At 46.7% G+C, this 13476-nt stretch overlaps 3 protein-coding genes across 3 annotated transcripts; 1 reads left to right on the top strand and 2 right to left on the bottom strand.

Annotated features, from left to right (window-relative positions):
• The first annotated feature begins 201 nt into the window (after positions 1-201).
• Positions 202-1120, top strand: urad (ureidoimidazoline (2-oxo-4-hydroxy-4-carboxy-5-) decarboxylase). The gene is made up of 2 exons (XM_060044574.1): positions 202-497; positions 739-1120. The coding sequence occupies exons 1-2, from the start codon at positions 323-325 to the stop codon at positions 1086-1088; spliced, it is 525 nt and encodes a 174-aa protein (XP_059900557.1). The 5' UTR covers positions 202-322; the 3' UTR covers positions 1089-1120.
• A 66-nt stretch (positions 1121-1186) lies between these two features.
• pdx1 (pancreatic and duodenal homeobox 1) lies at positions 1187-4039 on the bottom strand. Its single transcript, XM_060044571.1, has 2 exons — positions 3337-4039; positions 1187-1953 (listed from the first exon to the last, which is right to left on the bottom strand). The coding sequence occupies exons 1-2, from the start codon at positions 3716-3718 to the stop codon at positions 1550-1552; spliced, it is 786 nt and encodes a 261-aa protein (XP_059900554.1). The 5' UTR covers positions 3719-4039; the 3' UTR covers positions 1187-1549.
• Positions 4040-7909: 3870 nt separating this feature from the next.
• On the bottom strand, positions 7910-10500 carry si:ch211-140b10.6 (protein POLR1D-like). Its single transcript, XM_060044572.1, has 3 exons — positions 10232-10500; positions 9529-9603; positions 7910-9012 (listed from the first exon to the last, which is right to left on the bottom strand). Exons 1-3 carry the CDS (start codon positions 10312-10314, stop codon positions 8544-8546), a joined length of 627 nt encoding a protein of 208 aa, XP_059900555.1. The 5' UTR covers positions 10315-10500; the 3' UTR covers positions 7910-8543.
• Between the last annotated feature and the right edge of the window lie 2976 nt (positions 10501-13476).

Raw genomic sequence — 13476 nt, 5'->3', positions numbered from 1 at the left:
ATACCATTTTTTATTTGTATGTTTGTTAATTGTTTTTATGGTAGGCCTACATTATGCTTCAATTATAATTAAATAACTAAAAAACGTCCCGTGATGGCATAATGTCGTAATGCCGACCAGCTGTGATACAAGTCTGTGTCCACAAGTTCACTCACCTTATGGATGACCTTTGATCTTCAGTGCGTCATTTTATCTTTTGTCCGAAGGTCAAGATAAACGCTAAATTGCATCTGTTTTTCTACCGGGACGTCCCTGAGGCGGGCGGTGCCACAGAAATGGGTGGATCTTTCCACAATTTAAACGCAACTCTGTGAACGAAAGCATGGATATCGAAGCAATAAATAGTCTTCCTTACGAAGATTTCGTGAGTATTTTTGGCAACGTAGTGGAGCGATGTCCCATCATAGCCGCAGCGGTGTGGTCAGGGCGCCCCTTCCCGAGCGGGGCTGCCATAGAGGCCGCCATCAACGCCTTCATCGAGGCGCTTCCTGAATCAGGTAGCCTGCTGCTCTCTGCGAGCTAACAACACACACACACACACACACACACACACACACACACACACACACACACACACACACACGAACAGTGTTTCTCAGGCCTAGTGCTCTACAAACTGGTACCATCATCCATTACCCACACAGTGAGACTAAACCCAGGCCAGGTGCACCCGGATCCTATTCAACTGGATAACAGGATGTGAACCGAAAGAAACCAAAACCGTGTTCTCCTCTGCAGGTAAAGAAGGCATCCTCAGGTGCCACCCTGACCTCGCGGGTAAGGACCTGCAGAGCGGCACCCTAACCCCTGAGTCTCGCGAGGAGCAGGGCGCTGCCGGGCTGGACCGCATGGGCGCCGCGGAGGTCTCGCGCATGACGCGCCTCAACGCTGAGTACAAAGCGCGTTTCGGTTTCCCGTTCGTGGTGTGCGCTCGGATGAACGACCGGACGAGCATCGTGGAGCAGCTGCGAGAGCGTCTGGGGAACACGCAAGCGCAGGAGAGGGCTCGCGGGGTCGAGGAGGTGAAGGAGATCTGCCGCCTGCGGCTGCAGAGCCTCGTACACAGCGACCAGAAGCATAAGTTATAAAGGACCTTTATTAAAGAAGCCTTTGCAATAAACCCATGTGTCGAGCTCCTTTCTTCGAATCTCGAATAAATAGTGATAATTAATTGCATTAGGCCTAGTTATATTGATTATTCTTTATTTAAAACCAGCCAATATATATTTAAATTCCCAGCATGTTATTTTCATTAGGTCGACATTCCAGTCAGTGAGTGTCTGGAGCAGCCTAAGATGACGTGTGGCGGGTCTTCAGTCCCGTCAGGAGGTCCACTCTAAACCCACCGCCACGGGCCTCATGTCTCACACATGGGAGAAGGTTCCGATGTAAACCCCAACAGATCATACAACATGTCCCAGGATGCGTTCCTTCCACGGCCTTGGGGAAATCACCGGATCCTTAATGAGATGAGACCCAGACCTCAGCGTCTCGTCTATCAGTCAGTCTGCATAAGCGCCGTGTTGCGGGTCGTCGGTTCGGTCGGTGCCTAAGCGGGCTCCCGGGAGCACTCGAGGGAGCCGCTCAGTACGGGAGATAAGGGCGGGCTGCCGGTGGAGGCGCTCCCGAGGCTCGTGGATGGGACCGCCGCCCCGCCGCGCGCCGGGCTGGCCTCCCCCCCAAGGCCCCCCGAGGTGACGGAGGAGTCCTGGTCCGGCTCGCTCCCGCGCGTCCTGCGGCGGTCCTCCTCCTTCTTCCACTTCATGCGCCGGTTCTGGAACCAGATCTTGATGTGGCGCTCGGTGAGGCTGAGGGTCAGCGCGAGCTCCACGCGCCGCGGCCGCGAGATGTAGCGGTTGAACAGGAACTCTTTCTCGAGCTCAAGCAGCTGAGCGCGCGTGTAGGCCGTTCTCGTGCGCTTGTTCTCCTCCGACTCCGCCGTCATGTAGGAGCCTGCGTGAAGCGACACACACATACACAAATACACAGAAGATGGATGGATTAATCAATGGATGGATGGATGGAAGAAATGGATTAATGGATTAATGGATGGAAGACTTAGTGGATCAATTCTGGATTAATGGATGTGTTTCATCAGCGTCAGAGGGTGAAGAAGTCTGGGGCCACAAGAACAAAAAAAATAAGCAATGCGTGTGTGTGTTTGTGTGTTGCACGTCGTCGATGGACGACCAGGCATCCTTGATCGACGTAGCTGTTTCAGGAGATTTAGGAGAACTTTAAATTGTTTTCAACTGTCAAACCTTTCAAACGTCAATATATTTGTTAAGAGTTATTTTTATAATTCCTTAATGGGCGAACACCTCCCACATATCTCCATTCCCTCCCATTTGTTTTCATTTAAGTTAATTACAATCAAAGGGAATGTCGGATTAGTGTATCTGACCGCTGCGTTTCTTAAAGAATATTAGCATTTAAATCCGTTTTTGCTTCTATATGAGCAGAACCAAATGTGGGAGAGTATGGGCCTGTATACGCTCAACACATCTGTGGCATGCGCTCATTTAGGAGCAAAAACGGATTTAAATGGTTGACCTTTAATTAGTATGCATTTAGTATGCATGTATGCCTATGTGTGATAGCGTAATCTACAGTGATCTTCAGCGTCCAGCATATTTATTTATTTTAGGGGACAATAAAGGACAAAAGCCTTAGGTTTCATAAACACATTAATAAAGAAATCTATTTTGTTGTACTTATTTAATTGTATAGATGTAAGACTAGCCCTAAATACTGTATTTCCGAATTACATTGATAAACTACACACTTTATGGAATATAAAATGGACCCTTTATCTGATAAATGAATAGGCCGATTCACTATCGCTCGGGATAATTGATTATCAAACATGAATTACCATTTAACCAACGGTTCACAGACGAAGACATGAACCTTTCTGAACCCATTGGTGGCCGTGGTTTGAGGAGAGCATTTCTTCAGTTGTGAACACTGCTAATTATAAGGCGATAAGGCCGAAACCAGAGCTGACCTCTCGGCCCTTCACTGTGACAAGGTAAACTGAAACACCCAGGATAATATTGTTCAGAACAGGATGTCAACTTCAACGTCTTAACCCACTAGTGATTAGAAAGTCAGCCTCGGATGAACTTTGGAACCATCATTTTGCATTTTTAAAACCAGTTTCAGGTGCGACGGAGCCGCGGTCCATGTATAATACATTTGTAATGAGGGGTCCTATATCTCATGAAGGGTTATAGCCTGGACAACCACTCATTCATCTAAACTTAGACTGTAGTTCTTAATTCCTGTTGAGTTTTTAAACAGGCCTACTGCGCTATTTTGCGAGTTCACGGTTACCTGTCCACTGGCCTTTCCATGTGTGCGTGTGGGACTTGGTGGTCTTCATCCAGGGGAACGGCAGGTGATGTCGGTTCCGGTCGGCACATAGGGCCACGTCTCCAGCCTCTCCGTAGCCCCCGGCGGGTGGCGGGACCGACTGCTGCGGGTGGTGAAGCTGGTGTCCGCACGGGTCTTCTCGCAGGGGCATGTAGGGCCCGATGTCGGGCAAGCTGGCCGCCTCCATGCCCCCGAGGACCGGGGCTGAGTATACCGAGTGCACCTGTCGGCTCATGTACAGACATGGTGGCGGGCTGTGGCAGAAGTCCTCCGTGGGGGATCTCTGGTACACGCACGAGTCCTTGAACACCTGGGAGTTGTAGTAGGGCTCTTCTCGATTCATGGCGGGGGACCGACACCTGCAGCGCGTTGCGTGCGCTCGAGCCCTCACGCATACACACAAACACGCACGCACACACACACACAAACACACACACACACACACACACACACACACACTCAGACACTAACACGCACACTTCCCCTTCCTTCGGAGTGGACCTTCTTCTCCACCTGCGATCTCCGACGTCTGGCGCCACTCAAGGCCTCGCGGCTGCACAGGTGTGTCAGCCTCTGACCATGTGACCCGGCTGCGCCCTGGCCATTGGTCTCCTTGTTGACTCACAACGGTGAGGCGCTCTGATGTGAGTCCTGAGCTGTGGACTCCGCGGTTTTACTGCTCCCCTGTCATATAACTCAGATATAACGGTTTAACATCAGACAGTAGGGCTTTACAGGGAAAATACTAATTTATTATTATCTTTTTCTATTTTTCTTTTACCCTTTTTGGGGTAACGAATATTTAAGAGACGGTGAGCTGGAAGGAGAATTCAAGAACGTGTCCATCATTGCCAGGTATATATATATATATATATATATATATATATATATATATATATATATATATATATGGACGCCTGCTGCTGATTCTGGGTGAATCGATATCCGTGGAGGCTCAAGCAGCGGTCGACCTCTGAGATAAGGTGACGTCGATATAGTTGTCTTGGACACTGGTGTGAAAATATTGCTTTTAATGCGCATCCTTCCTTCCTTCTATCCTTTGGTGCTTTTAAAACCTTTCTACCTCTAGCTGCATCATTTAGCAATGCGTAAAGTCTGCCCGGCCCTGGCCTGGACACGATAAGTCCCTGGTGATGGCAAACAAAGAGGGATCCTCCTCACTCTCGGCCCTCTTTGTTTGCTGGCCATTTGGCCGACTAGTTGCGCCTCATTAAACACCTCTCGCCTCGGTCAGCGAATTAGGGTGGAGTGAGGGAGCAGAACTCAATTAGCAGACGGCGGTTTGGTGGCCCTGCAGGTCTGCACCACTCGGGAGCTCACCGTGTCAACACTTCCTTTAAGCCTCCATATATCACACTCTCAACCCCATTTTACATTTTTTTTTTTTTACTTAACTCTGTGACGATAAAAGGTCAACTTTTACTTAGTTCCTCAAACGCAATTATACTTAACCTATTGTATCTTAATGTGGCACTCAGAGATGCAATAAAGTTCTACTCAGTACAGTCGATTCAGCCCGTATACTGTGTGCGTAATGGTGTTTATAGATGGTGTGAGGGGAGTGATAGTCCCGCGGAGGAGCTGTCCCCTGGAGACATAGAGCATGGTTTATGAAGCATGACGCGCTTAAAGCGAACTCAAGTCCACTTTTCAGCCACGTCATTTATTACTCAAACTGAGAAATGTATAAAGCATATAGTCGCTTAACCCTCCTGTTACGTTCGTTTGTCAGGAACAGCAATGGTGTTCCCGGGTCAATTTGACCCGGTGCATGTTTATTATCCAAAAGATGTCCTAAACCCAAAAAATCCTAACAAGAAGTGTGAACATGTCATTACTAACTCCATTATTAACTATTCTATCAATATTTAGTGCAATAGTGTTCCTTACCTCTAAGAGGTAATGGTTCAATTAGGATAATTCACTCGTTTTTTTCATAAAAAAATAGATATTTGTTCAAACTTTTTTATGTTTCACCACTTTATTATGGGTTAGGCCTGAAAGGCGCCTCTAAATTAAATGTATTATTATTATTATTATTATTATTATACCTTTCATCAACTGTGATATTAGGGCCTGGGTTATAGAGTAGTGAAAGTTGCTCTACCCACTTGTCCCACAATGTCCAAACAGCTGCCAGCTTGTCTCTCTCCCGTCTACCAGCCTTTGTCTCTCGATTATCATATCTGATTACTCTGGAGAATATGTGAAAAGTCTCCAGAGACATTGTGGCTCGAAATATAGCCCTGCCTGTCTCTGCATCCCACAGACTGGCTGTCGATTCATCCTTGGACTTATAGACCCCAGCCAGGATGAGGAGCCCCAAATACGCATCTAAATGTGTTTTGTCCAGCTCCTTCCACTTCTCCCGAAAAACACGTCTCCCTCATAGATTAGTCATTTCCAGAATGATTTTCTGTATTGAATTTGGCATGACCAGCTCAAAAGCTGACTTGATGTCAGTCACACGCGTCACTGCCATCCTAGTGGGCCCTGGCACTGTCTTTATTATGTTTTCTGCAGACAGTTTCGCCTGACTCATATTAGGGGATGAATACCACTGTATTTCACAATGTTTTGACATGAATGTCTTGCTAGGAGGAATAGGAATAGCAATTCCCTCATCTGGTTCAAAATCAGATTCATTAGAATCTGAATTTAGCTCAAGATCGTCTTTGTCTTCAGACACATCCTCCTCTATTTCACTGTCATGATCAGTGATGAAGTCCCGAGCCTCCTGGACTGTCATCCATTTGCTTCTGCTGCTCATTGTGTCTGCCTGACAGAGTGTAATGCAGAGAATATTTGATATGTTTTGACCCTCCCCTGTTGAGTGTCCACTTGTTGATATGTCTCACAGTTGTAAAGAAAGAATTAGTCTGACATTTCTGACACCTTTTTACCTCCAATTTTACTGCTGGGTCAAATTGACCCGAACAGTATCTATGTGATATAAACATGTAGGGGGTGGTTGCAAATATGTGAGATTAACTATTTTCGTATTATATGTTGATTACACTAATTAAGGCAAGCAGAAGAAGTTTCATACTGAAAAAATACTTTTAACTATTTTTCCTAGATCTTCAAACTTTAAAACGGGTCAATTTGACCCGGAACATAACAAGAGGGTCACGATATCCTAGTCCTTTACGTAATCACCATACCAAGTGATTGCTCCTAAATATATAGGTTATTGCAATGTCGCCAAAGGATGGTTCCAAGACAATAAATCTGACGAGTTAAATGAAGCAGACACGTCCAAACAGCAGATGGAGCGTCCTGCCACTAGAGCGCCTGATGTCGCCCTGTCGTCCTGCAGAAGAGCCGTCATATCAGACACACGCACGCAGTTCTGTGGAGACACGACTGAGAAATGTATTGAGCGGATAACGACAATTTTATAATTGACTTGTTTATAATTATTGGGAAACTTTTTTATCGTTAAACAATGATGCTTCCAGACAGTAGGCCTACAGAAACAGGTGCAGCACAGATTTGTTATCCCGTTTTTATTACCTGTTTATAATGAGTTTATCTTGCATAATGGATATCGATTAGCCTCAATCATGGTTCACTACTTATTAGTTGATTATCACTGATTGCTGATACATTTATTATGAAGTGATTTATTATAACGCTCGCTCGGTTTTATTTAAGTGTTGAAGGCAATTGGACAGTCGAGTGGTAGGCCTACAACGGCAGCAGACAAAGAGGCAACATATTCCGTTTCTTTAGGTGCAGCCCTCTTCTGATACGTGTGTCAATAAGTCTGAGGCCTGATAAAACATTGTTACCGAGTGGCAAGAGCATGGCTTGTGTAAACACTCCTGGCGATTTAGCAATGCCCGTAGAATGCTAATCACATAATAATAGAAATCAAACCTTGCTCTGCCGAATAGAACCAACACCATTAATCAATCAGGTAAGAAATAGGCCAACATCTCTCTCAAAATAGAACAACGTAAAATTCCAGTGTCAAAGGGTCACTCGAATTCATTTTCATGTCACAAATATTTCTGATACCCTAATGGGACCCCCCTCCCCCCCACACACACCTACACACAGCCTGTGCCCCCCCTAAATGTGGAGCTACAAATAATGATTTATTTTTGCAGACGATAGACAGAAAGTCTGTATCATTATCAACCTAAATGAACATCAATGTTCTTTGCAAACAATGATGTTGAACTTCCATTCTTTATCGTGGAAAATAAAAAATATAGATAAATATGCCCTATTAAATATTGCAAATTAAGCTTTAGGGGCCTGTCTGAGAGATTATTTTCACAAAGTAAAGTCAATAATCAGGAAACTGTAAATGTGGTGCTGAAATATACATCCATCTTACCTGTCGCAAAAGAGGGATAAACATTGCCATGCACCGTGTTTATAATTGCTGACCCCCTGATGGAATGGTCTAGAACTGCCACTGCAGGATGGGGGTCTTAATCTAATTAGTCTTTTTTTCAATAATAAATGAGTGATAAGAAGTGAGCACACACATTTGCTGTACTACATTTGAACAGAAAAAGTTTAATCCACAGTGAAATATAACTAATAGGTTAATGTATCGTCTGGTTTGAGAGGAGCTTGGAGGTATCTAGAGACAGCACACTGCCTTATCTTAGTTGAATTGTAATTTCAACAGTAAAACATTCAGTAAAATAGGACTCAATAAACACATTTTCACATAAATAAATGAAAGTAAAATCAGACACAGACAGACAAAATAGAATAAACTAAAGCTCTGAGTTCAAAATTAAATCAACAGTCCAGTTGCAGAATCTAAAGTCAGAGAATTTAATTCGAAAGTTAGAAAATTGATATCTCAGTATTCTATTAAACAGCTAAAACACAAGGAACACTTACATAATAAGAATTATATATTTTCCTCCAAACTGTAAAATTATTTCATTATTTTTAACACTAGATCTTAAAATAATACATTTTTGAAAAAAAATGAAAAAAGGACACCAAAGAGGCACATGGTCACAGAAAATGCCTCAGTTATGTTTCAGCAGATAATTACAAGAGCAATGCTTTGAATTTGGACAACCTCAATGGTCTCCCCACCTTTCTGAGCCGATATCCTGAATGAGAACACAGCAGGAGACGACCCTCTGGACCTCTGTGGATTCAGCGCCATGTCACTTCTGGCTCCTCCCACTTTGTGAGCCTGCAGCAGGTGAGCTTGACCGAGTCCTTCCCGATTGGCTGCCTCTTGAATATTCCCCAAGAGGGGAGTGGCTTCTGGAGGAGGAGTGTCCAGAATGCAGTCTCTGTGCCTCAGTGTCTCTACCTTCAGCAGGTCCTCCGCCTCTCCTGTCCATTACTTTGTGGAAATGTCCACTTTTGTTTCCATCTTCCTGCTCCCGTCTCCTGCTGATCAAATGGCGTTTGTGGTGGCGATGGCTGCTGCGGCCTGGGTCGCGGGGGGAGGAGTCCCTGGGAGGGGTTTTGTCGTGGTGCTCTCCCCCAGGGAGGGAGTCACTCCTCAGGCACCCTGCGGCGGCGGCCTGGCCCGCCGTGGGCCCAGTGGGGCGGCGCTGCAGGCCGCTGGAGCGCAGCGTGTTGACGAGGAAGCGCTTGTTGGTGCGGCGCAGCGGACACTTCATCCTGGGGGATAGAGGCTTGGGGTTAGGGGTCCCCTCAGCTGGCTGGGGTGTCTGGATGATAACAACTGAGCACCACACATTACTGACCACGGAATGATATCCCTTATTCCATGTCAGGGATTTAAAAAGCACAGATTATTTTATAATTATTTCCGAGATAATCTTATCTCACAAATCCATCTCGAGTTCTCTTCAACTGGAGTCAGACATTCTTATAATGTGGCAAGGAAAATGAATACACAATATAAGACTGTAATAGAATACACCAGATCACCTAGACCCTGCATAGCCCCCCCCTCCCAGCCCTCCTACTTATAGTATGTTATACGTCCTGGCATTTAATGTATGCACTTATTGTATATCGTACTTAGTTATAGTTCTTAATTGTGTAGCATATTATCCTAACTGTCTTTGTTATCCAGGGAATGGGTTAACCTAACAATTGTTAATGCAAATGTAAGTTCCATCTGAATACACGTTAGCCCCACTATAACCACAGAGACCGCAGAACCCCTACCATCCTGAAGGCCCCATGGTCTCCACCCTGGCCCGGGCCCTGTTGGTCTCTCTCAGGAGCTCGTCTATCGCTCGTCTGAAGGGAAGAAAACACTCAGATCGGTCAACATCCTGTGGAGGGAGTTAATAATAAAAAGAGGAGCTGGAAACGTTCTTGTGTCTGCTCTTGGCTGCTGGAGTATGTGACAGGATAGAGGTGACACACAAAAAGCAGCACTGCCAAGTAGAAGATATAATTTAATGAAGCAAGAAGAACGCACGATGCGTCACAGGGTCAGGAGAGGAGTGGAGGAGCTGAGGAGAGGCAGTAGAGGACAGCGTGCCCTGGTTTGAACAGAACTGTGATATCAGCTCTGCTACAGTGGAAGAGACAAGTTAGTGAGAACTTTAATCAACAGGAGTACAGCCCCGAACATACTATTAGGATTAATATACTTACCTATCTGACACACACACACACACACACACACACACACACACACACACACACACACACACACACACACACACACACACACACACACACACACACACACACACACACACACACACACACACACACACACACACACACACACACACACACACTATCCTGCTTTGAGGGCACAGTGGCTAGACTTGTAGGATAACGAGGAGAACATACGAGAAAAACGTCATTTTATTCCACTAACGTTGCTAGAGTTATGTTTCAGGAAGGTACATACTTCTCCAGATCATTGTCATCTGCCATCGTGTGGTGGTCGAAATGTTGGAGGTACACAGAGCCCAATGAGTTGTTTACCTCCATTCGGGGTCTTTCCAACGAGGACCTCAAGTTGTGTGCTTAACAAATGCCTATCTATTTAAAAAAAAAATAAGATACATGTATCAATGCAAATTAAAAAACCAATAGCAATCGAATTTTATTACAAACGATGGATCTTTAAACAGACAAGTGCCACTACTCAACACAAGCAGTGTTTCCAACGTGTTGTTATAAACAGGCATTTGAGAAGTCACCTCACGCTTGTCTTCGGAGCGATGGCTCCAGGCCCCGCCCCGTGGAGCTATAGCTCCACCCCCCCCCCCCCCCCCCCCGTCCAGACGGACAGCGATGGGCGGTCCGCCACAGCGAGAGCGACGGGGGCGTTTTCGTGCGGTTGCGGAACGGTTTGTTGCGGGGAATGTGTGATTAAAGTCCCGCAGCTAATTGTCCCCTTTCGGGGCCCGAGTTCACGGCACGAAGGTAGACGCCGGAACAGGTAACGTTTGGTTGCATGTTATGTCATTGCTCGTCCACACTGTCACTGTGTCTAGTCGGGTATCTAATAAGAGGTTTCTGTAGTGGGATCTGACCCCCGCGCTGCTGTGTGTTTCTGCTCTGGACGGTGAAATGGAGCAGGCAGATGACAGAAAGACAGAATCATACCGCTAGCGTCTGTGCAAATGTGTTCAACGCCTATAGCCAGAGGGTTAATCATGAGACATTAGTGATGAGGAGAAATGCAAATAGCTGTGTTGGAAATGCAAGGCAGCAGCCTATGTTTTTTGCAATCAATTATTCAGAATTATTTCCCCTATAATGTTATTATATTGCAGCGAACATCTTGCAGAACGGATGTTGATGGATCTATGCCTATCCATATAAGGAGAGCAGTGGCCTCCGAAACTGATGTTAAATAGGAGTCGACCGAGGGGAGATGGGGAGGATGGAGGAGATGTGCATTTGCCGAGAACACTTGAATGTTACACCAACGTCATTCCATCATGTCTGGAAAAGGAAACGTCATATTTGCATGCAAGGTCGTTATTGGCTGTGTACCTACTGGGCTGTGTGTTACATGTTATAGACAGGTGAACGCAATCGTATGTGTATGGGTGTGTGACTGGCATGTTATGTGTAGGTTATGCATGCAGAGAATGCATCAGAAATGACTATATAGAGCTGAGAATGTGTGGCCAAACAAAGCAACCTATGAATTGCAGTGACAAATATTGGATGAACACACACTGACACACACAAATGTATACACACGCAGAAGACACACACACACAGACACCTATACACACACACACACACACACACACACACACACACACACACACACACACACACACACACACACACACACACACACACACACACACAACGCATACACACACACACACACACACACACACACACACACATACACACAGACTTTAAAAGGATGGCGTTTCCTCTGAAATCTGTTCCTTGAGTTAAGTGCCTCTGGGTGGCTCAGAGCTGCTGGCACAGGGACGACTTTGAGACCTAACTTATTAATTAACACTAGGCACCGGGTCCATTTTAGGTACAAGGATATCAAAGATTTGTGTGTGTGTGTGTGTGTGTGTGTGTGTGTGTGTGTGTGTGTGTGTGTGTGTGTGTGTGTGTGTGTGTGTGTTTGTCTGTGTGTTCATGTACTGTATGTATGTTTGTGTATCCTAAATTTGTCCATATTTTCATTAAGGCAAGGCATGTGTGAGTTTTAGTCCTATAAGTGTGTGTGTGTGTGTGTGTGTGTGTGTGTGTGTGTGTGTGTGTGTGTGTGTGTGTGTGTGTGTGTGTGTGTGTGTGTGTGTGTGTGTGTGTGTGTGTGTGTGTGTGTGTGTGTGTGTGTGTGTGTGTGTGTGTGTGTGCGTGATGTGATGTGATGATGTCAGAGCTTTGTTACAGACACAGAGAAGCCTTGTGTCCTCATGATTAATTCATGTCCAGCTGCCGGATAAAGACAGAAGCATCTAGTCACACAGGCCCAGGCACATGTACTTAAGAGCAGGGTAGGATAAGTACTGCCACTACTACCAGCCCCCTCTAGTCCCAGAGACAGGTCTACTACCCGGGACAGGTCTACTACCAACACCTATGGTCCCAGAAACAGGTCTACTTCCAGGGACAGGTCTACTACCAGCCCCCTCTAGTCCCAGGGACAGGTCTACTACCAGCCCCCTCTAGTCCCAGGGACAGGTCTACTACCAGCCCCCTCTAGTCCCAGGGACAGGTCTACTACCAGCCCCCTCTAGTCCCAGGGACAGGTCTACTACCAGCCCCCTCTAGTCCCAGGGACAGGTCTACTACCAGCCCCCTATAGTACCAGGGACAGGTCTACTACCAGCCCCTATGGTCCCAGGTACAGGTCTACTACCAGCCCCTATGGTCCCAGGTACAAGTCTACTGCAGGGACAGGTTTACTACCAGGGAAAGGTGTACTCGCCCCACTTTAGTCCCAGGGACAGGTCTACTACCAGGGAAGGATAGAGAGAGAGAGAGAGAGAGAGAGAGAGAGAGAGAGAGAGAGAGAGAGAGAACAAGGGTCTGTTGAGAGCCCCTTCCCGCCCTCTGCCCGGGTATCATGGATGAGACTAATGTCCTGCTGAGGGAAGTGCATCTGTTGTGTGGCTCCGCTGCATCCTTCCCCGGCTCCACTGTGAATGTCAAGCCCCGCTGAACAGGCTCCAGGTCGTCATGGAGACAGGAGCAGCAGCATACCCCCACCCTACCCCCTCCTCCACCCTGTTTTTTTTGTTGTGCAGAACAGAGGCAGGTAGTCAGTGTGGCACTGGCCGCCCCAGAGCCCGGCCACGCCCCCTGGTGCTTGGTTAAATGACGGCGGCGGCGGCGGCTAGCCCTCGGGCCGCGGGGAGGAAGCTAAAGCGCTAATGGACGACAGCAGAGCTCTGACACTTTGTATACGTGGAACGCACTAGAGATGTAGCAAGCGCCATCGCACACGCCACGCATTTGTTTTCTGCATCTGCTGCCGGGGGGGGGGGGGGGGGGGGGGGTCAGTGGGGCGATATTTTAAAGAGAGACTCTAGTCATCACAGAGATGTGTTTGTGTTCCCCCTCCCTGGTTGGCGGGGAGGCGTGTGTGTGCCCCAGATGGACCAATGAAAAGGGAGTGCACACAGCAGCCACAGGGTGAGAGACACTTCTCTGTGGAGGCCA

The sequence above is a fragment of the Gadus macrocephalus genome, chromosome 23 (assembly GCF_031168955.1).
Source record: "Gadus macrocephalus chromosome 23, ASM3116895v1".
NCBI classification, from domain to species: Eukaryota; Metazoa; Chordata; class Actinopteri; order Gadiformes; family Gadidae; genus Gadus; species Gadus macrocephalus.
Note: the sequence above shows the minus strand (reverse complement) of the source record. Positions and strands in the feature narration are given on the sequence as shown.